Source organism: Vulpes lagopus, chromosome 8 (genome assembly GCF_018345385.1).
Source record: "Vulpes lagopus strain Blue_001 chromosome 8, ASM1834538v1, whole genome shotgun sequence".
NCBI classification, from domain to species: domain Eukaryota; kingdom Metazoa; phylum Chordata; class Mammalia; order Carnivora; family Canidae; genus Vulpes; species Vulpes lagopus.
In genome coordinates this window covers 1,213,056-1,236,993 of record NC_054831.1, presented here as the reverse complement: position 1 = coordinate 1,236,993, position 23,938 = coordinate 1,213,056, and the positions used below count along the sequence as shown (strand labels likewise).

Here is a 23,938-nt window from a genome sequence, read left to right as displayed (position 1 = left end):
CTATCTTATTAATTCTTTCAAAGAACCAACTCCTGGTTCTGTTGATCTGTTCCACAGTTCTTTTGGTCTCGATATCATTGAGTTCTGCTCGAATTTTAATTAACTCTCTTCTTCTGCTGGGGGTGGGGTCTATTTGTTGCTTTTTCTCTAGTTCCTTTATGTGTAAGGTGAGCTTTTGAATTTGAGATCTTTCCAGTTTTTGAATGTATGCTTGTATTGCGATGTATTTCCCCCTCAGGACTGCTTTTGCTGCATCCCAAAGATTTTGAACGGTTGTATCTTCATTTTCCTTAGTTTCCATGAATCTTTTTAATTCTTCCTTAATTTCCTGGTTGACCTTTTCATCTTTTAGCAGGATGGTCCTTAACCTCCACGTGTTTGTGGTCCTTCCATATTTCTTGTTGTGATTAAGTTCTAATTTCAAGGCATTATGGTCTGAGAATATACAGGGGACTATCCCGATCTTTTGGTATCGGTTCAGACCCGATTTGTGACCCAGTATGTGGTCTATTCTGGAGAAAGTTCCATGTGCACTTGAGAAGAATGTGTATTCAGTTGAGTTTGGATGTAAAGTTCTGTAGATATCTGTGAAATCCATCTGGTCCAGTGTATCATTTAAAGCTCTCGTTTCTTTGGAGATATTATGCTTAGAAGACCTATCCAGGGTAGAAAGAGCTAGATTGAAGTCACCAAGTATAAGTGTATTATTATCAAGGTATTTCTTGAGTTTGGTTATTAATTGGTTTAAATATTTGGCAGCTCCCACATTCGGGGCATATATATTGAGGAGTGTTAAGTCCTCTTGTTGGATAGATCCTTTGAGTATGAGATAGTGTCCCTCTTCATCTCTCACTATAGTCTTCGGGGTAAATTTTAATTTATCTGATATAAGGATGGCAACCCCTGCTTTCTTTTGAGGACCATTTGAATGGTAAATGGTTCTCCAACCTTTTATTTTCAGGTTGTAGGTGTCCTTCTGTCTAAAATGAGTCTCTTGTAGACAGCAAATAGATGGGTCCTGCTTTTTTATCCAGTCTGAAACCCTGCGCCTTTTGATGGGGTCATTAAGCCCGTTCACATTCAGAGTTACTATTGATAGATATGAGTTTAGTGTCATCATATCTATTCAGTCCTTGTTTTTGTGGATTGTTCCACTGAACTTCTTCTTAAAGGGGAATTTTAAGAGTCCCCCTTAAAATTTCTTGCAGAGCTGGTTTGGAGGTTACATATTCTTTCAGTTCCTGCCTGTCTTGGAAGCTCTTTATCTCTCCTTCCATTTTGAATGAAAGCCTTGCGGGGTAAAGTATTCTTGGTTGCATGTTCTTTTCATTTAGGACCCTGAATATATCCTGCCAGCCCTTTCTGGCCTGCCACGTCTCTGTGGAGAGGTCTGCTGTTACCCTAATATTCCTCCCCATAAAAGTCAGGGACTTTTTTTCTCTTGCTGCTTTAAGGATCTTCTCCTTATCTTTGGAATTTGCAAGCTTCACTATTAAATGTCGAGGTGTTGAACGGTTTTTGTTGATTTTAGGGGGGGATCTCTCTATTTCCTGGATCTGAATGCCTGTTTCCCTTCCCAGATTCGGAAAGTTTTCAGCTAGGATTTGTTCAAATACATATTCTGGCCCTCTGTCCCTTTCCGCGCCCTCGGGAACCCCAATTAAACGTAGGTTTTTCTTCCTCAGGCTATCATTTATTTCCCTTAATCTATCCTCATGGTCTTTTAATTGCCTGTCTCTTTTTTCCTCAGTTTCCCTCTTTGCCATCAACTTGTCTTCTATGTCACTCACTCGTTCTTCCACCTCGTCAAGCCTCGTCGTTAGGACTTCTAGCTTGGATTGCATCTCATTTAATTGATTTTTTATTTCTGCCTGATTAGATCTAAATTCTGCAGTCATGAAGTCTCTTGAGTCCTTTATGGTTTTTTCTAGAGCCACCAGTAGCTGTAAAATAGTGCTTCTGAATTGGCTTTCTGACATTGAATTGTAATCCATATTTTGTAACTCTGTGGGAGAGTGGGCTGTTTCTGATTCTTTTTTTTGAGGGGTTTTCCTTCTAGTCATTTTGCTCAGTGCAGAGTGGCCAAAAACAAGTTGTATTGGGAAAAGGAGAAAAAGAGAGAGAAGGAAAGAAAAGAGAAAAAGAAAAAAGAGAAAGAAGAAAAAAAATAGGGGAAAAAGAGAAGAAAAAGAAAGAAAGGAGAAAAAAGAAAAAAGGGGGGGGTGGGGGAAGCAATCAGAAATCAAGAAGAAAGAGAGAAAAAAAAAGCGCAAAACAAAACAAAACAAACAAACAAAAAAAAACAAAAACAAAAAAACAAAAAACAAAAAAAACCACGGGGGAGTATCTTCCGATTCTGTGTAGTTTAAGTCCCTTGACTTCCCTTGGAACTGGTCCGTCTCGCTGGTCTTCTGGGGGAGGGGCCTGCTGTGCTGATTCTCAGGTGTTGGCACTTGGGGGAGCTGCTCTGCCCCTGCCTGGTGCAGGGCTCGGTGGGGGTTGTTCACCCCGTGAGGCCCCGGGAGGAAGCCACAGTGGCGGGGGCAGCTCTGGGACCCTGGAGTCAGCCCCCGCAGTAGCTCCGGGGCTCTCCGTCTGCAGGGCCTGGGGGCTCCGGGGCGGGGCCGCTGATCTGCTCAGTTCCAGGCAGGAGCGTCCTCGCTGTCCTGGGCCCTCCCGGCCTCTGCCTGTCCCGGGGGAGGCCGGATCCTGGGCTGTGTCCCGGCGCCCTGTGCTCCGGGGCCTGCGCTGTTGGATTCGTGCTCCCGGCGGTGCAGCCCCCTCCGCGGAGCCGCCGCCCGAGCCCCTCCGAGCTGTTCCCGGAGCCGCGCAGCCCCCTCCGCGCGGAGCTTCTTCCTCTGCGCGAGCCGCCGCCGCTGAGCTGTTCCTGGAGCCGCGCAGCCCCCTCCGCGGAGCCGCCGCCCGAGCCCCTCCGAGCTGCTCCGGGTCCCGCCGAGCGCTGCAGCCCTTAGGGAGCTCGGCGCACTCTCCGGGGCGCGGTTCCTCTGTTACTGTCCCAGGGAGCCCGAGGGCGTCCCCGCCTTTCTGGGGATCCTGCTCCAATTCCCGGGAGCCCCTTTCCGCGGGGAAGGTCGGTGCAGCTCCTGCTCCTCCGGGACGGGGCTCTCCTGTCCTGGGGACACTCGCCCCGGCCTCAGCCCGGCTCCTCGGGGCCCCTCCCCCTTGGAGGCCTTTTGTGTCTTTATTTCTTTTTCCCCGTCTTCCTACCTTGATAGAAGCGCGAACTCTTCTCACTGTAGCGTTCCAGCTGGTCTCTCTTTAAATCTCAGGCCGAATTCGTAGGTTTTCAGGATGATTGGATGGTTTTCTAGATAATTTGCTGAGGACAGGTGACCTGGAGACCCTGCTCTGCCGCCGTCTTGCCCCTCCCCCCTTCCCCCTTCTCTCTCTTCTCTAATCTTCATTATTCCATTCATTCTATTTTCTTTGAGCTTAGTTTCTTATTCCTTTCTACTCTCTTTCCTAAGATAGAAAGTTAATTATGGAATACACATCTTTTTAAAATATTGGTGTTTATAGCTATAAATTTCTGAGTCCTTCTTTTGCTGCATCTCCTAAGTCTTGGGGTATAGTGTTCCCATCTTCATTAATCTCATAATACTTTGTAATTTCCATTGCGATTTCTTCTTTGACCCACTGGTGATTTAAAACTGTGTTGTTGAGCTTCCACGTGTCTGTAAGTTTTCCAAATGGCCTTATGCTGTTGCTTCGTGATTTCATTCCATTTTGTTTGGAGAACATACTTCTTATACTTTCAATCTTCTAACATTTATTGAGACTTGCTTTGTGAAATAACATACGGTCAATCCTGAATAATGTTCCATGTGCACTGGAGACTAATGTATTCTGCTATTGATGAACACAGTGTGTTCCACATATGCCTGTTAAGTATTTGGTTTATAATGCTGTTCACATCTGTTATTTCCTTACTGATACTTAGTTTTGTTGTACAATTCATTATTGAAAGTGGAGCATTGAAGTCTTAAACTATTATTTCTACATTCCTTTTGCATTCTGAAAGACCTTTTGGAAGAATTCTAGTTGGTAATTATTTTCTTTGAAGAAAGGAAAATATATTTCCTTTTAATATGGCTTCCATTATTTTTAGTCTGATAAGCCAATTGTCAATCTTACTTCTAAAGTTGATACTTTGAAGTGAGTATGTTTTCTTCTTAGGATTGATTTATTTATTATAGGGGAGGAAGGGCAGTGGCAGAGGGACAGTGTTTCAAGCAGACTGTGCGCTGAATGTGGGCCTAAAATGGAGCCCAATCTCACAACTCTGAGATCACAACATGAGTCAAAACCAGGAGTCAGAGGCCTACCCGACTGTGCCACTTATCCACCCTTGAAGTGACTACACGTTCTCTGTCAGGCTGTTTTTATATTTGTCTTTTTCTCTTGGTTCTAAATATTTTTACTGTCATATGTTCAAGTGTGGTGTTCTTTGTATAAATCCTGCTTTGATTTGGTAGGGTTAATGAATCTTTAGAATAATTTCTTTCATTGGCTTGAGATAATAAGTAGCCATTCTCTCTTCAAGCACTGATTCAGCCTTTTTATCTCTTTAAACCTTCTTCAGGAACTCATAGCAGGGATGTCCCTACATCTTTTGTCCCTAACCCTCATTTCTTATTTTTCTATCCTTTTGCTTCTCAAAACTTGATTCTGAATATTTTCTACTGCTCTATATTCCATTTCACAAACTTTCTTTCTAGCTATATCTAATCTATAAACTTCTTTCATTGAGTTCCTAATGTAGCCACTATACTTGTAAAAAGTTAGATATTATTCTCTTGATTGCTTTACATCTCTGCTAAGTTTCTTACTCTCATCTTTATCCTCCATACATAATAACTTCCATTTAAAGTTTATCTGTGGGGGCAGCCCTGGTGGCTCAGTGGTTTGGTGCCACCTTCAGCCCAGTGTGTGATCCTGGTGACCTTGGATGGAGCCTGCTTCTCCCTCTGCCTATGTCTCTGCCTCTCGTTTGTGTCTCTCATGAATAAATAAATTAAATATTTTAAAAAATATTTTTAAAAATAATAAAATTTAAAAATAAAGTTGATGTGTGTTAACTCCAAAAACTGAAAGCTATTTGTGTTTTCTATTGTTTATGATATTTTAATTCGTTTTGCAGGAAATCCTCAATCATAAAATTCTGTCTGACATTATTTACACAGAACTTTTATAGATAACAACTGCAGTCCAGGATAATGTGCCTTCCTCTTGAGATATATTTAGTCTTGCAAGGTGTGAGGGGCACTGGCACTCAGATCACATCGTAATACGCTTGCTTGATTGAAATGGTTAGAAGCTTGGCTGCATATCTACTCCTGATTTATCTCACTCCTATGATGTATCATGGTTGGACGCTATGAACAAGCAGAGTTAGCATTAGCTCTGTAAGACAGGCAAAACCTCACTGGTTAGCCACCTAGCCTCTAAGATTCGTCTTAAAAATTGGCTAGCAGGGATTCCTGGGTGGCGCAGCGGTTTGGCGCCTGCCTTTGGCCCAGGGCGCAATCCTGGAGACTCGGGATCGAATCCCACGTCAGGCTCCCGGTGCATGGAGCCTGCTTCTCCCTCTGCCTGTGTCTCTGCCTCTCTCTCTCTCTGTGACTATTATAAATAAATAAAAATTAAAAAAAAATTAAAAGATAATTGGCTAGCATCTCAAGGGAAAAAGAAATTCCCATAATGAAATCCTTATGCCTGTTTTTTATATTTAATTTTGTTTAGTAAATCTTCTGCAATCCAGTAACTCTCTTATACCTTCAATCAGATTTTTTTCAGTATTTATCTTTTCAAAATAGTCTTCAACAGGATGTTTAGCTTGACCCACTCAAACTGCCTATACTGGAGGAGTAATTTCCTGGTGAGGACTGAGGCTCAATCCATCCCACAGTAAAGAAACCTCTCCATGATCCACTTTCAAGATTTTGTACTAGAGGGATTTAGGGGTGGTTTGAAGACTCAAGCCATGCTCTTCACTGTGCTCTTGGCCCTGTACATGGTGCCTATACAGGGCAACATCCTCATGATCATCTTTAGCAACCTGGATGCCTGCCTACACTTCCCAATGTACATCTTCCTCAAGAATCTCTCCTTTGTGGATTTGTGCTACTCATCTTTCATTGTCCCAATGCACTGACCAACTACTTCTCCTCAACCAAGGTCATCACCTTTGCAGAATGTGCCACCCAGTTTTTCTTTTTATCCCTTTGGCCACCACTGAATTCTTCCTCCTGGGTGTTATGTTCTACGACCGCTTCATGGCCATCTGTAGCCCCTTGCGCTACCCCAGCACCATGTGCCAGTCTGCCTGCACTCGCCTGATGCTGGGCGCCTACTGTGGAGGCTGCTCCAACTCTGTTGTACAGACCAGCTTCACATTCCACCTCCCATTCTGTAGCTCCAACCGCATCAACCACTTCTTCTGTGATGTGCCCCCTTTGCTCCAGATTGCCTGTGGCAACACGGCCATCAATGAACTTCTCTTGTTTGGCATCTGTGGGCTCATCATTGTGGGTGTGACATTTGTGGTCCTCATCTCCTATGGTTACATAATAGTGACCATCCTGAGGATGGGCTCAGGTGCTGGGAGATGCAAGGTCTTCTCCACCTGTGGCTCCCACATGACTGCAGTGACCCTCTTTTTTGGGACCGTCTTTGTCATATATGCCCAGCCATGAGCAATTGAGTCCATGGCGCAGGTGGTCTCTGTCCTCTACACGCTGGTCATCCCAATGCTCAATCCCCTCATCTACAGTCTGTGAAACAATGATGTGAGGGAGGCTGTGTGGAGGCTGGGTCAGAAACACATGACCACGTGAAGGATGTGGTGAAGGGAGTCTGAGAGTTCTGCAGGCTAGATGGAGGGGATGGTGTTTGCCAGGACTCAGGTGTTTAAATTATTAATTAACAGGAAGGAATTTCATTCATGCAAGAGAAATAAGCTTTAGAGGGATGCTGTACCTACAATCAACAATAATATATTGTGCCTTATGAATTTATTAAAATTATACATCTTAAGTGACCTTTTCAGAGTACAATTTTAAAAGTGAGTTTTCAGTTAGGAAACGACCTGAGGGTTACTGGACAGAAGGTCGTTGGGGTATGGGATACATGGGAGATGGTCATTAAAATATGCATGTGATGTGATGAGCAGGGGTGGTTATACGCAACAGATGAATTACTGAACACCACATCTGAAACAAGATATAGTAATAGTTGGCTAATGAATCATGTTTTAAAAAATGTGCATTCCTAAATAGGCATTCACATAGTGAATTGGAAGTGAATTGGAAGTGGAATTCACATAGTGAATTAGGAAGTCCTAATCCCCTTCACAACAGAACACTGAAGACACAGAACGAGAATGTCACTACTTACAGATGTGACAATTCTACAGTATTTGGTAAAAAGATTAAAAATGCCAACCCGATGTTGGGTGTGATCATATTTATGTAAAAGACAAAAACAAATTGGGACACCTGGGTGGCTCAGTGGTTGAGCATCATGCTCTATCCCTGGTGTCCAGGGATAGAAGCCCATGTGGGGGGTCCTGGAGGAGCCTGCTTCTCCCTCTGTCTCTATCTCTGCCTCTATCTCTGTGTCTCTCGTGAATAATAAATACACTTTAAGAAAAGAAAAAAACAATTAAGTAAAAGACACAAGTGCCCTCAGGCCAACATCTCCCCAACAAGTGACATGATGGAAACCCCAGAACTCCCACAGGGCTGGGACAGTGATTGAGGTAAACAGAGGGGCATCCTCACTGCATGCCAACACATTCTAAGTGCTTGAATTTCTCAAACATATTTTGGTTCTATAATTTAGAAAAGCAACCTCCTCCTGACCCCTCTGCAGGAACATAAATGTATTCAGGGTGGTCTTCTTCTACTTCTCATTCAGGCTCTGCTGAGGAGCTGCAGGGAGACCAACGGAGATGATCCCAGAGAGGATTGTTTTTCCTGACAGATCATTTCAGCTTGCAGATAATGGTACAAGGAAGGTGATGGGGAAAGGGGTGATGAAATGGCTTTGGGCTCAGGAGTTCACACCTGCCACCCCTGGGAGGACAGTCAACTCAGGGCCACAGCGAGGCTATTAGAGTTTATGCTCCTCTCCTGCTCACCCCCTGGGGCCCAGAGAGACTTTAGGTTTTTGGTGCCTGGACGTGTAGGGGAGGGCAGGTCAGACAAAGCTTGGTGACAGGAGAACCCAGGAGAACCAGGAGTCCCAGAGCACTCCAGAGGCCAGAACATAAACAAGTTCACCTAATTGGCCATTTAAGGCTCCAAATCCCAGCCTTGCAGGAGGAGAGACATTCCCAGAGCAGTGACCACAATGTGCAGGTCCTTGCCCTGCTACCTGGCTGATGCAACAAGACGTGGAAACTGAGGTGAGCTGAGACCCTTCCCTCCCATGAGTCTATCAAGATCTAGGAGCCTCCTGAAGCCTGAACTTCGGGTACCCTCCAGACTCTCCCTGGATCCCTGAGTGTCCTCCCCTGCCACCTCCCCACTCTTCATTGCATGGGAGCCAGAGGTGAATGAGGAAGGGGAGGGTCCTCATTTAGATCTCATCAACATCTGCACAGATGTGGGCCAGGAGCTTGGGAGACCCTGAGAGAGCAGGTGCTGGCTGTGTGATCTTGGACAGTCATGACCCTCACCTGGAAGAGGTAAGAGTCAAGACAGCCATTTCTCAGGGCCCCAAGGTATGAAGGACACCGTGTGTGTAAGGGAGGCATTAGAGCCATGGTAGGCAATAAGCACTCAGGGCTTGCCTCAGCAGCTGAAGGGGTGACCCCACTCCTGTCCTGGCCAGCACTGTCTTGGGCCTAAGGGTAATTCCATCTAAAGGGACAGGTTTTTATTATAATCAGATGATCACAACACCAGGCTCCCTCGTGACCTGAAGTGCATTTCTCAGGCTCAAGTCAGTAGCTCAGCAGAGTACTGAGCACACCCTTCTAAGGGACATGGCTACGGGGTGGGGAATGCAGAAATATTGTAGACCAAGTCCAGCCCTGGTAGCTCATGGCTCTGCAGGAAGGCAGTCATGACAGCAAACACCTGCAATTTGATGGGACACAGGCAGTGAGAGAGGTTGCTGATGGCACAAAGAGGAAACAGTCACATCAGATAGGTGATGGAGAGCCCATGGGGAGACAGGAGAGCTGGCCACGCCCACATGGTGAATGGGGGTAGACAGACATTGAAGCAGAAGGAGAGAATCAGAGAATCCCCAAGCATGATGTCCCCTCATGGAGCCAAGGTTTCCCACCAAGAACATTTTGGGCCTCCTCTCCAGGATCCCTTAGCTGGTAGGGAATCTGTCACTCATTTCCATTAGGGAGCAACATGACCTGAGGGAGGGATTGATGACTCCACACAGGGAGCTCTGTGTGGGACACAAGGCAGGGAATGGACAGGCTGGAGCTCATTATGAAACCATGGCGACCATTCACTTGAGATAAGAGTCTGGAGTTAACAGATGTGGTAGAGGCAGGGGGTGTCAATGCAGATTGTCAGGACACAGCCCAGGATGGGCAGGGGAGGGGGGTATTGGTCTGGGGTTGCTCCTGGTGGTGACCTTCTCCACCTGGACCTGAGCAAGCAGTTTTGAACAGGTTGACTTAGGTCTTTGGGGACGAACTGCCCTTGGAAATCCAGGCTCTGAGAGTGAGTGACCTGAGCCTGACCTGTGATGAGCAGCTGTTCTCAGGCTGCGGTCCACGGTCAGCATCATGCTGCTTCCTGTTTACAGTTGTCTAGTTCTCCACCAGACAACACACCACAACTCACTAGTGCAGCCATGGAACTAACGCTGCCGAAAACAGCCTCCCCGGGGTCTCCCTGTGCACCTGTGCACACTTCCAGAGGGAAAGTGAAGTGTGTGTAAGGGACGCACAGGTGAGGACAGGGATCGATCGTCCACATCAGTAGAAAATGACAAACATGTCCTGATTTACACTCCCTTCCAGTGGCTCCCGTCCTGACACCGCTGGTTACTGCCCCTCGGCTTAATTTGAGACATTTGGGTGGGTGTGCAGGAGGACGTCTCTAATGCGGGGACTTGCTTTCTCCTGATGATTAGCAGGATTGTGCACATTTTCAGACGTATACAGCACATTTGACTCCTCTCCTCTGTGCATCACTTCTACAAGTCTCTTGCCTGTATTTCTACTGGGTTGTCTCTTTCTTGTGTGTCAAGGATTATTTATATATTGTGCAGACAAGTCGGTTTCCCGTCACGTATTGCAGTGTGCCTTCCCAAGCTGTGCTCTGCCCTTACACACTCTGCATACTGTCTTGATTTTCATGTAGTTCTATCCACAAGGTATTTCCTTTGTGCTTTAGTCCTTTTTGCTCCCTGCACAGGACGTTTCGGAGGTGCTTTCCTGTTCGAGGACCTGGAGGGTCTTCTCCACTGTCTTCACTCTTACACTTTCAAATGTACATCTGCATTCAGCCTGGACTGTTTTGTGTGTCTAGTATGAGGAAAGAGCCAAATCTCAGTGTTTAGACTATGAGTATCAACTGTCCCAAGTGTTCCGACTTTTCCATAGACTGCCCATCTGTTTGGTAAATGGGGTGTCTAGACTAGCACAGGTTGACCTCCAGGCTCTCTGTTCTGCTCCCTCCACAGATGGTCAAACCTCTGCCACCATCATTATTATACCTACTATGAGTCCATGTCTGGTGGTGCAATCTCCCTCATTGTGTCTCTTTTCCAGATTGTCTTGGAAACACTTGTTTTTGCCAATTTCAGTATGCATTTTAGGGGCACTGAGGGGGGCACTTGACAGGATGAGCCACTGGGTGTTATTCTGTATGTTGGCAAATTGAACACCAATAAAAAATAAATTTATTATTAAAAAAGAAGGATCAGATTTTCAGATTCCGCAATAAAAAAATCACTTGGGACACACTGACTCAGTTCAGTGTGGCGAGAACTGGCATTTATGTAATAGTGAGTGTGCTATTTTGGGAACCTGGGATCTCACCTTGTTACCTAGATCTATTTTGGTTTCTCTCAAGAATTTTATGCATTCCTGGAATACAGACAACTTGGTGTTGGACATAGTATAATTTTTATATGTTAATTAGATTTTGTTTGGCAAATTTACTTATATACTTGTGATGGAGATGGTGTAATTTTTAATATTTCTTATAATGTCCTTTTCAGATTTTGGTATTAAGATTACACGGGTCTCATGTAATAACATGGAAAGTTGTCCCTCTTCTACTGTTTTGGCGATTTTGTTTAAGTATTTTGGTAGATTAGTGCATATTTAGTAGTATTTACTTTCCACTGTAAAGCCAACTATTCCTGGAACCTTTTGCATGGAAAGATTTTAAAGTACATATTACATTCTCAATAACTGTGGACGGTATCTTGTGTTTTGTTGTTGGTCAGTTGATTTGGGCACTAACTTTTTAGTAGTTCGCCATGTTTATCAACATTTCAAATTTATGAAAACATTTTGTCATGATCCACTCAAGTTCTACGATCCCAGTGATATCCTCCTTTCATTCCCGACATCAGTAGTTTTTGTCTTTTGTCCTTCAGCCTCCGGAATTTCTGTTATTTGATCAGTCTTCTCATACCTTTTGGTATAATGGATTCTGAGGTATATGTTTTCTTTTTTTTTTTCCTATGGGTCACTGAGGCCTTTTTATTCTGCACGTAAAACTATTGGGGATCTTGCCTGTGGACACCTTGAGATTATTACGTAGACAGACCTGGCTCGAGACGCTTGGTGGAAGTGAGGTGAGAAAGCAATGATTTGGACCAATCACATGTTTACAGAGCCAGGGTTTCCAGCAGGGTTCCAGATGGTCAAGTCTGGCTTCTGTAGCAATTCTAAGGTAGCTTTGAGAACATCACGGGGAGGGGAGAGGGCAGCTAACTAGCACAGGGCCCTGCCACTTTGGGCTGGGGGCCTCGAGCTGCCTGGGCGAGCAGAGGTCTAACGAGCCGACTCAGGACCACAGGACCTTACTTGGCGAGGGGGTTTCTGAAGCTTCTGCTGATGAACTTGGCCTTGCTACGCAGTTCCTCTCAATTCTGAGGATCTGGCTGTACTTGGCCAAGCACTCGGATCTTCATGGTGCACCGTCTTGATCTGCCCAGTGCAGAGTCCCACCACCAGGTCAGTGATGACAAATTTTCTTCTTTACTTTCGCCCCTCCTGTTTCTTTGGGATGCCATTCACTAATGTTTTATTTTTATTGTTTTTTAGTTGTTTTAGTTTTAGTTTTTTTTCTTCTTGACTTTTATTCTATATGTTTCTTGAAAATAGTCTATTATACAGATTTTTGTGTACAACTAAGTGGAATAACAAATACTTTTAAAATATCTCCAGATACTTTCAGATAATAGCATAGTGCCAAGCACATAGTACATGTGAATGAAATATTTGTTAAAACGAGTAAATTTTTGGTTTTTTATTGGAGTTCAATTTGCCAACATATAGCATAACACCCAGTGCTCATCCCATCAAGTGCCCCCCCTCAGTGCCCGTCACCCAGTTACTCCCACACCCCCGCCCACATCCCCTTCCACCACCCCTAGTTCGTTTCCCAGAGTTAGGAGTCTCTCATGTTCTGTCTCCCTTTCTGATATTTCCCACTCATTTTTGTCCTTTCCCCTTTATTACCTTACACTATTTTTTATATTCCCCAAATGAATGAGACCATATAATGTTTGTCCTTCTCCGATTGACTTATTTTACTCAGCATAATACCCTCCAGTTCCATCCACATAGAAGCAAATGGTGTGTATTTGGGTATTCCAATGGCTGAAGAATATTCCATTGTGTACATAGACCACATCTTCTTTATCCATCATCTTCTGATGGGCACTGAGGCTCCTTCCACAGTTTGGCTATTGTGGACATTGCTGCTAGAAACATTGCTATTGTGGACAGTGCAGGTGTCCAGTGATTCACTGCATCTGTATCTTTGGGGTAAGTCCCCAGCAGTCCAATGCTGGGTCATAGGGCAGGTCTATTTTTAACTCTTTGAGCAACCTTCACACAGTTTTCCAGAGTGGCTGCACCAGTTCACATTCCCACCAACAGTACAAGAGGGTTTCCCTTTCTTCGCATCCTCTCCAACATTTGTGATTTCCTGCCTTGTTAATTTTCCCCATTCTCACTGGTGTGAGGTGGGATCTCCTTGTGGTTTTGATTTGTATTTCCCTGATGGCAAGTGATGCAGAGCATTTTCTCATGTGCATGTTGGCCATGTCTACGTCTTCCTCTGTGAGATTTCTGATCATGTCTTTTGCCCATTTCATGATTGGATTGTTTGTTTCTTTGGTGTTGAGTTTAATAAGTTCTTTATAGATCTTGGATACTAGCCCTTTATCTGATATGTCGTTTGCAAATATATTCTCCCATTCTGTAGGTTGTCTTTTAGTTTTGTTGACTGTTTATTTTGCTGTGCAGAAGCTTCTCATCTTGATGAAGTCCCTGTAGTTCATTTTTGCTTTTGTTTCTCTTGCCTTCATGGATGTATCTTGCAAGAAGTTGCTGTGGCCGAGTTCAAAAAGGGTGTGTGTTGCCTGTGTTCTCCTCTAGGATTTTGATGGAATCTTGTCTCACATTTAGATCTCTCATCCATTTTGAGTTTATCTTTGTGTGTGGTGCAAGAGAGTGGTCTAGTTTCATTCTTCTGCATGTGGATGTCCAATTTTCCCAGCACCATTTATTGAAGAGACTGTCTTTCTTCCAATGGATAGTCTTTCCTCCTTTATCGAATATTAGTTGACCATAAAGTTAAGGGTCCACTTCTGGATTCTCTATTCTGTTCCATTGATCTATGTGTCTGTTTTTGTGCCAGGAGCATACTGTCTTGATGACCACAGCTTTGTAGTACAACCTGAAATCTGGCATTGTGATGCCCCCAGATATGGATAATGATTTCCTGTTTTTCTTCTTTCCTAACATATGGATATAAGTCTATTAATTTCCCTATAAACACAGACTTAAATGCATTGCAGGCACCATTTTTTTTTTACTCATTACTCAATTTTAAATATCAAAATTTTTGTTTGGATCTATGCCTTACTTAAGTAACTGTAATTTAAAAAATACATGAGAATTCCATACTCTATTTGGGATTTACTCTTGGTTAAATTTAAATTGTGCACAAATATATACAGCATCAATCCTTTGAGATGTGTTGAAATTTGCTCTGTGTTCAGAATATAACCGCTGTGTAAATCTGTTCTTTATAAGATTGAAAATCAGGTAATCCTCTGATTGATGGATAAAGAATAAGTAGTATATACATATAATGGAATGTTATTCAGGCATAAAAAAGCATGAAGTCTTGCCATTTACAACAATATGGGTGGATATAGAGGGTATTATACTAAGTGAAAGAAGTAAGAGAAAGACAATTACCATATGATCTCACTCATGTATGGAATTTAAGAAACAAAACAAATGAACATAGGGGAAGAAAGGAGAGAGGCAAACCAGAAAACAGACTCTGAAATACAGAGAACACTCTGCGGGTAAGAGAGGGGAGGTGGGTGGAGGGGACGAGGGAACGAGGTGATTGGGATGAGGGAGCGCACCTGTTATGATGAGCACCAGATGCTGTTATGGAAGTGCTGAATCACTATACTGTACACCTGAAACCAATACTATACTGTGTTAACTATACTGGACTTTAAACAAAACCTTAGAAGGGAAGGGAGAAGAAATGGGTAGGAAATATCAGAAAGGGAGACAGAACATGAAGACTCCTAACTCTGGGAAATGATCTGGGGGTGGTGGAAGGGGAGGAGGGTGGGGGGGTGGGGGTGGATGGGTGACGGGCACTGAGGAGAGCACTTGATGGGATGAGCACTGGGTGTTATTCTGTATGTTGGCAAATTGAACACCAATAAAAAATAAATTTATTATTATAAAAAAAGAAAAAAGAAAAAAACTAAAAAAAATAATAAAAATAAACAAAACCTTAAAAAAAAAAGAAAACAAAGACTATATACATCCTGCCGTTGGGGGATGTGCTCCATTAGGTTATGGTCTCTATGTTACTGCCTAAACGTTCCGTATCCAGGTTGGTATTTTGTTGATTGTTCTATCAGTTCGAAAGGAAGGGGTTAAAATCTCTCACATAGTTGTGGATTTGTACTTTTCTCCCGTAAGTGCCCAGTTTTATTTTGTATATCCTGAGGCTCTTCTGGCAGGTGCTCACATGTTTAACACGGTTGCCCGTCTTGGGGAACCAAATGTTTCTCAGCACTGTGAAGTGTTCTCTGCTCAGCTGGTGCTTCCATCTTGAAGTTGGCTTTCGGGTTAGTATAGCAACTGTGGTGGCGTGTGGTTGTTTGGTGGAATATTAGTTTGCTGTGTATGTTTCCATCACTTTTATTTTCAACATTTTATGTTTGCTTTTTTATCTCTTATATAGCATATGGTTAAGTTTTGTTTCTTTAAACTGCCTACTGGTATATCTTTTCATTGGAAACTTTATTCCAATTACACTGTACAAGACATTTGAGTCCTTCATGTAATACGGACATATTTAGGCTTTATGCCTACCAAGTTTTAGTGATGTTTATATTTCTCTCCATTCCATTTTTCAAATTTATTTAAAAGGTATTATTCCACCCCTTCTTTATATTAGCTTGGAAGTTTTACATTTTTTAACTTTTTTTGGTGGTGGCAAACAAATTACAACTTGCGATATGACTTAACACAACCAACATTAGTATTTTTTTTGACTCTCTGAGCAGTCAGGAAACCCTTTCAACTCTACATATTTTCTCCCAATTACCTGTCTTTGGTGTGGTGTACTTTACTTTCTGCATTTTCAACCTGCTGTGCCCTGCATAAAATCAGTATTTATTTAGGTGTATCCATATTTGGTCTTTTTTCATTATCTTCATTCTTTCTGCCATCACTGAGCTCCCCTCGCCCCCAGGGTCACTTTCCTGCTAACTGAAGGTGAAGCTCTGCTTTTCCTCCTGTGTGTGGACAAATTCTCCACTTAGTTTTATTTCATTTATTTTTAGATGCATGCCTCTCTTTATTATGGATGTTCTCAAACACATGGACATGAAACTAGGCAGTAATGGATTACCTATTCGCACCAACCCACTTCAATAATTATCAATCTAGAGCTGATCGTACCTAATCCCTCTAAACAGTAAGGACTTTAAAGAAAGATAACTCCAATGTTACTATAATCCATAAAGCAATTGATAATGACTTATTAATATTATAAAATTTCCATTTAGTGTTTTAATTGTCCTGATTGACTCATTTTTCCTTTATTGTTTGTTTTGGAACAGGATTCAATAACATCCATACACTGTTCTCTGATGCCTCTAAAGTTTCTCAGTCACTGGCTGTCTGTCCCTCTATTTTCATTTCAATATTATTACTTCACCTTATTTATTGAAGAAAACAGGTTGTTCATCCTGCAAAGCTTCTCACACACATCACAGGTTTTGCTGATCATGTCCCTGTAGGGTTGATATTGGCCCCTTATATTTCCAGTAAGCTGGTAGGTCCTAGAGGCTCAGTCTGACTCACGATTGATTTTGGTAGGAATATTTCATAGTGTTGTGTGTACTTCCACTGAGAGGTCCACCTGGCTACATCTCTTGTTTTGTATTAACAGTGGTCATTAATCTTACCTAAACTCATTGTTTCATTAGGGGTTTATAAGATGATAATATTAAAATTCTGTGTTTCAATCTTCACTTATTAGTTGCAATATTCTATAAAGGGAAAACCCCTCTAACCAATTATTTCCTCACTTTGAGCATCACTGTGTGGATTCCCTCAGCATCAACTTCCAAAGGCAGACAATGAAGGGTTTTTTTCTTCAATATTATGAACTCATGTAGTTTTATTCTTTTATTTTTTTATAAATTTATTTTTTATTGGTGTTCAGTTTGCCAACATATAAAATATCACCCAGTGCTCAACCCATCCAGTGCTCCCCTCAGTGCCCGCCACCATGTAGTTTTAGAATAGTTGATGTGCTTCAATCAAATTCTCTGTTTAAAATGCTGGTCAATATTCTAATTTCATGTTCATTATTCATTATTTTTAATATTTTAAATTGAGGAACAATGCTCACATGACATAAAAGTCACAATTTTACCAGTTCAAAGTGTACAAACAAGTGTGGTCTTTCATTTTTTATTATATCCACTGTGTTAAATTCTCTGGTTCCAGAAGAGTTTCTTTTTTAAAAAGATTTTATTTATTCATAAGAGACACAGAGAGAGGGACAGAGACATAAGCTAAGGGAGAATCAGGCTCCCTGCAAGGAGCCCGACATGGGACTTGATCCTAGGTCCCAGGATCACACCCTGCGCTGAAGACAGACGCTCAACCGCTGAGCCACCCAGGCATCCCCAGAAAAGTTTCATCACCCAAAGAAACCCTATCCCACCAGTACTTCCCTTCCTTCTCCCGCAACCATATTTTGGCAAATGCAAATGAACTTCTGTCCCTATTCTTCATATTTTATAAAATGAATTTACAGAATATTCAGGCTTCATGTATTTAGAATATGTCAAGCTTCATGTACTTACCATAATGTTTCAAGGCTCATCCATGCTCTGTCTTGTACTAGAACTTTATTTCTTTCAGGGATCCTGGGTGGTTTAGTCAGGTTCAGCATCCGACTCTTGATTTGGGCTCAGCTCATGATCTCAGGGTTATGAGATCAAGTCCCATAATTGACTCCATACTGGGCATGGATCCTAGTTAAGATTCTCCCTCTCCCCTTCTCTCCTGATGACTCTCCCTCTGCTCACTGTACACTCCCTCCCAGCTGCCCCCAAAGAACTTTATTTAATGGCTGAATATTGTTCCACTGTATGAATATTTCACATTTTGTTTATCTTTTAACAATTTTATGGACATTCGGCTTGCATTAGCTTTTTAGCTATTAGAAATATTGCTATTATGAACATTTGTGAACAAGCTTTTATGTGAACATATATTGTCATTTCTCTTAGGCACATCCCTACATGTGGATTAGGGTGGGTCATAAGGAAATTCTGCATCTAACTTTCTGAGGGATGGCAAGATTATTTTCTACAGAGGCTGTGCCACTCTTATATTTGTATCTGCAGTATATGAGGGTTATGATTTTTCCAAAATCTCACTAACATTTGTTCTTCTCTATCATCAAAAAATTGTGCCATTCTAATGAACAAAGTGGAATCTCATCGTAGTTTTGACCCACATTTCCCTAATGACTAATGATGTTGAACACCTTTTCTTATACTTACTGGCCAATTGCATATTTTCTAGGGAGAAATGTCCATGCAAGGCCTTGGCCCATTTTAAAATTTGACTGTATTTTTGCTGTTGAGTTGGAAGAGTTCTCTATCTTCCAAGAATACTAGATCCTTACTAGATATATAAATTTCAAAATTATCCCCCATAATATATATTTTGTCTTCATCTTCTTGATAGTGTCTTTTGATGCACAAGATTTTAATTTTGATGAAGTTCAATTTGTGTAATTTATTGAATTTTAGTTTTAATTCTCCTATTTTGTAGTCTGTACTTTGATGTCATATTTAAGAAACTGCTGATTAATCCCAAGTCACAATAATTGACACTGAAGTCTCATTCACATCTAATAGTTTTATAGTTTTAGCACGTGCATTTTATTTGTCCATTTTGAGTTATTTTTGTATGTGGTATGAGGTAAAGTTCTTAAATCATTCTTTTACATGTGGATATTCAGTGTTTCCATCAAATTTGTGGAAAAGACTATTTTTTTCATAGTTGGATGGTGCCCTTCAGCCCGTTGTTGAGTATCGCTGATGTGTGAGTTTATTTCTGTATTTTGATTCCATTCCTTCAGTCTATGTCTATCCTTGCACAAGCGCAACACTGTTCTGCTTCAAAGTCAGTTTTTAGATCAGGAAGTGTTAGCCCTCCGACTTTGTCCTTTTCAAATATTGTTTCAGCTATTTAAAGTCGATTCTGAAAAAAACAACAACAGGGAATTGGAATTTCCATAGGATTACATTGAATCTGTATATAAATATGGGGAGTACTACATCTTGACATTAGTAAGCCTTCCAGTCCATGATCATGGGATATCTTTACATTTATGTAGGTCTTCTTTCATGTCTTCTAGAGATGTCTTGTACTTTTCCTGTATCTACTAAGATGATCATGTAGTTTTTCCCCCTAAATTCCATTTGCATGGTGTATTACATTGAGTGACTTTGGTGTATTGACCTATCTTTGCACTCCTGGGATAACTCTCACTGGGTTATGCTGTATAATCCCTGTGAAGTTCTGCTGGATTTAGCTTACTCATATTGGGATAAGGATTCTTATATCCATATTCATTATATATGGATATGCAGCTTCATTTCCTTGACTCCATTTAGTGTAAAAACAATACAGGCCTTATGGAATGTATCAGGAAGTGTTTTATCCTAACTACTTTTTAGACTTTGAGTGTACTAATGTTAATTCTGTATTCACTGGTAAAAGTTACCACTGACACCATCTGGTTATGAACTTTTCTCTGTTAGAAATGTTTTTTGACTACTGATTCATTCTGTTATATATCTGCTTAGATTATATATTTCTCCTTGAGTCAGTTATGTTAGTTTCTGTGTTTCCAGGAATTTGTTCTCATGTGTTGGCATACGATTGTTCCAATACATTCTTAAAATACTTTTTATTTCCGTAAGATCAGAAGTCATGTGTCTGCTTTCATTTCTGATTTAGAAATTTAAGGCTTCTGACTTTTTTTGGTCAATGTAGTTGAAGGTTTGTGAAGTTGGTTAAACGTTTCAGAGAACTAAATTTTAGTGCCCTTGATTTTCTTTCTTATTTTACTCTCCTCTAATTCATTTATATCTTCTCTAACCTTTACTATCTCGTGCTTTTTATTTGCTTAGTTTTGTATTTGTTTACTACTTTCTTTCCCCAGATGTTAAGTTTAATTGCTGATTTTAAGACTTCTTTTTTAAAATCTTGGGGTTTATAGCTATAACTTTCTGATTCCTTCTTTCATTGCATCTCCTAAATTTTCGTGTTTGTGTTCCCATTTTCATTAATCTCAAAATGCTTTGTAATTTCCATTGTGTTTTCTTCTTTGACCCACTGGAGTTATAAAAAAATGTGTTTACCTTTCACATGTTTGTAAGTTTTCCAAATGGCCTTATGTTGTTGCTTTGTGATATCATTCCATTTTGTTTTCAGAACATACTTAGTGTACTTTAAATCTTCTGACATTTATTGAGACTTACTTTGTGAACAAATGAATGTATTCTGCTATTGATGAACGCAGAGTGTTCTACATCTGCCTAAGTATTTGGTTTATAATTCTGATCACATCTGTTATTTCCTTACTGATACTTAGTTTTGTTGTACTATTCACCACTGAAAGTGGCATATTGAAGTCTTAAACTATTATTTCTACATTCCGTTTGTGTTCTGAAGGATAACTTTGGGTAGAATTCTAGTTGGTAAGTATTTTCTTTGAAGAAAGGAAAATATATTTCCTTTTAATTTAACTTCCATTATTTTTAAACTGGTAAGCCAATTGTGAGTCTTTCTTCTAACATTGATAATTCATATACTAAATCTTCTTTTTTAAAGATTTATTTATTGTAGGGGGGGCAGTGGCAGAGAGAGAGAGGGTCTCAAGCAGATTCTGTGCTGAATGTGCACCTACCATGAGGCCTGAACTTGTAACCCTGTGATCACAACCTGAGCAAAAGCCAGAAGTCAGAAGACGAACAAACTGTGCCACTTAGGTGCCTTTGAAGTGATTGTGTCTTCTTTTTCAGGAGGCTTTTAATACATCTCACTTTATTTTGATTCTAATTATAATACATCTCACTTTATTTTAATTCTAATTATTATTATTACTTGATATGTCCAAGTGTGGTGTTCTTTGTATAAATGCTGTTTTGATTTTGTAGTGTTAATGAACCTGTAGAATAATATCCTTCATGAGTTTAAATTATATATGGCCATTCTCTCTTCAATCCGTGATTCAGCCTGTTTATCTCTTTAACCCTCCTTTGGGAGCTAATAAGATGGATGTCCCTATATCTTTTGTCTCTAACCCTCATTTCTGATTTTTCTATCTTTTACTCTCTAAATGTTTCACTCTGAATATTTTCTACTGATCTATATTCTAGTTCACAAATTTTCTCCTTAGCTATTTCTACTCTATAAAGTACATTCATTGAGTTCCTAATTTTAGCCACTGTACTTCTAAAAAGTTACATATTATTCTTTTCATTGCTTCTTTTTTTAATAATAAATTTATTTTTTATTGGTGTTCAATTTGCCAACATACAGAATAACACCCAGTGCTCATCCCATCAAGTGCCCCCTTCAGTGCACGTCACCAATTCACCCACACCCCCTGCCCTCCTCCCCTTCCACCACTCCTAGTTCATTTCCCAGAGTTAGGAGTCTTTGTGTTCTATCTCCCTTTCTGATACTTCCTACCCATTTCTTCTCCCTTCCATTCTATTCCCTTTCACTATTATTTATATTCCCCAAATGAATGAGAACATATAATGTTTGTCCTTCTCCGACTGACTTATTTCACTCAGCATAGTACCCTCCAGTTCCATTCACGTTGAAGCAAATGGTGGGTATTTGTCATTTCTAATGGCTGAGTAATCATTGCTTCTTCATTTGGCTACAATTCTTAGACTCAACTTTTCCTTTAAATATAATTAATTTAATGATGGTGTGTTAACTCCAAAATCTAGAACCTCTTTGAGTTTTTCTATTGTTTCTGAATTTTTAATTCATATTGCAGGAACTCCTCAATTTTTAAATTCTGTCTGGCAGTATTGACACAAAACATTTATAGATAACACCTGTGGTCTAGGATGATGTCTTCCTCTTGAGATATGATTATTTTTGCAAAGTGTCTGAGGCACCAGCACTCAGTTCACATCTTAATACAGTTTCAGGGATTGAAATGGTCAGGAGCTGAGCTGCATAGCTACTTCTGATTTATCTCACTCCTATGGTGCATCTAGCATTGTCCCTAGTAACCAACCACTGTAGCAGGAGTTCCACACAACAGTTAAACCCTTACTGCATAACCACCTGCCCTCAGAGATTCTTCTGCAAAATGGGTTTATGTAACAAGGGAAAAAAGGTCCTCAGTATTGAAATATCTGGGCCAATGTGTTTGTCTTGAATTTTGTTTAGTAATTCTTCATTAACCCATTAACTCCCTTATACCTTCATTTTGATTTTGTTTTTGTTTTTGTCTTCCAAACACTCTTCAGTAGAATTTTAGCTTGACATACTTAATCTGCCCACACTGAAAGTGTAATTCCCCTGGAGAAGCTGAGGCTCATGCTATCCCACAGTAATGGAAACCTCTCCAAGGTCTACTTTCAAGATTTTGTGCTGGAGGGATTTGCAGGTGGTCTGGAAACCCAGGCGCTGCTCTTTGCTGTGTTCCTGGCCCTGTACATGGTGACTGTGCTGGGCAACCTCCTCATGATCATCGTTATCACCCTGGATGCCCGCCTGCACTCCCCAATGTACTTCTTCCTCAAGAACCTCTCCTTTGTGGACTTGTGGTACTCATCTTTCATTGCCCCCAATGCACTGGCCAACTTCTTCTCCTCGTCCAAGGTCATCACCTTCGCAGGATGTGCCATGCAGTTTTTCTTTTTGTCCATTCTGGCCACCACTGAATGCTTTCTCCTGGGTGTCATGGCCTATGACCGCTTCATGGCCATCTGTAACCCCTTGCGCTACCCCATCACCATGTGCCAGTCTGCCTGCACTCGCCTGGTGCTGGGCGCCTACTGTGGAGGCTGCTTCAACTCTGTTGTGCAGACCAGCTTCACATTCCACCTCCCATTCTGCAGCTCCAACCGCATCAACCACTTCTTCTGTGATGTGCCCCCTCTGCTCCAGATCGCCTGTGGCAATACGGCCATAAATAAACTTCTCTTGTTTGGCATCTGTGGGCTCATCATTGTGGGTGTGATGTTTGTGATCCTCATCTCCTATGGCTACATCATAGCGACCATCCTGAGGATGCGCTCAGGAGCTGGGAGACGCAAGATCTTCTCCACCTGTGGCTCCCACATGACTGCAGTGACCCTCTTTTTTGGGACTCTCTTTGTTATGTATGCCCAGCCAGGAGCAATTGAGTCCATGGAACAGGGCAAGGTGGTCTCTGTCTTCTACACGCTGGTCATCCCAATGCTCAATCCCCTCATATACAGTCTGCGAAACAAGGATGTGAAGGAGGCTGTGAGGAGGCTGGGCCAGAAACACATGACCATGTGGAGGATGTGCTGAAGGGAGTCAGTGTGTCCTGCAGGCTTGATGGAGGATATGGAGGTTGCCACAGGTGGGGTGGAGGAGTTATTATTTAGCAGACATAAACATCTGTCAACAAGAGTAATACACTTTAGAGATATGTACTGTACACTGTACCTACAATCAACAATGATATACTGTGCCCTCAAAAATATTAAGCAGTAGATCTTAGGTTAAGTGCCCTCTTTAAAGTTTTTAAAAATGACTCTTCTATATAGGAAATTGAGGGTTGCTGGAGGGGAAGGCATGGGAAATGGGGTAACTGAATGATGGGTTTTAAGGTGGGCATTTGATGTGATAAGCATTGGGTGTTTTACGCAACTGATGATTTATTGAAAAGTACATCTGAAACTACTGGTATACTATATGATGGCAAAATGAATAAATTTTACAAAAAGTACAATCCTAAATAGCCATTCACGGAGTGAAATAAGGAAGTCCTGGTCCTGCACGCAATGGAACACTGAGACATTGAAAGAGCATGTCACTGTCATGAAGGTGAGGATTACACACTATTTGGTGAAAGATTAAAATTTTTGACCCGGTGTGGGTATGGTCATATATCTA

The 23,938-nt window shown here is 41.5% G+C and overlaps 1 protein-coding gene and 1 pseudogene across 1 annotated transcript; both read left to right on the top strand.

Moving 5' to 3' along the window:
- The first annotated feature begins 5,385 nt into the window (after positions 1–5,385).
- Positions 5,386–6,857, top strand: LOC121497002 (annotated as a pseudogene).
- Positions 6,858–22,387: 15,530 nt separating this feature from the next.
- LOC121496998 (olfactory receptor 12-like) lies at positions 22,388–23,350 on the top strand. The gene has a single exon (XM_041765968.1). The coding sequence runs from the start codon at positions 22,388–22,390 to the stop codon at positions 23,348–23,350; it is 963 nt and encodes a 320-aa protein (XP_041621902.1).
- Positions 23,351–23,938: the final 588 nt, after the last annotated feature.

Excerpts from the sequence above, each read along its gene's own strand:
- LOC121496998 (XM_041765968.1), top strand. The coding sequence starts at position 22,388 with ATGCTATCCCACAGTAATGGAAACCTCTCCAAGGTCTACTTTCAAGAT.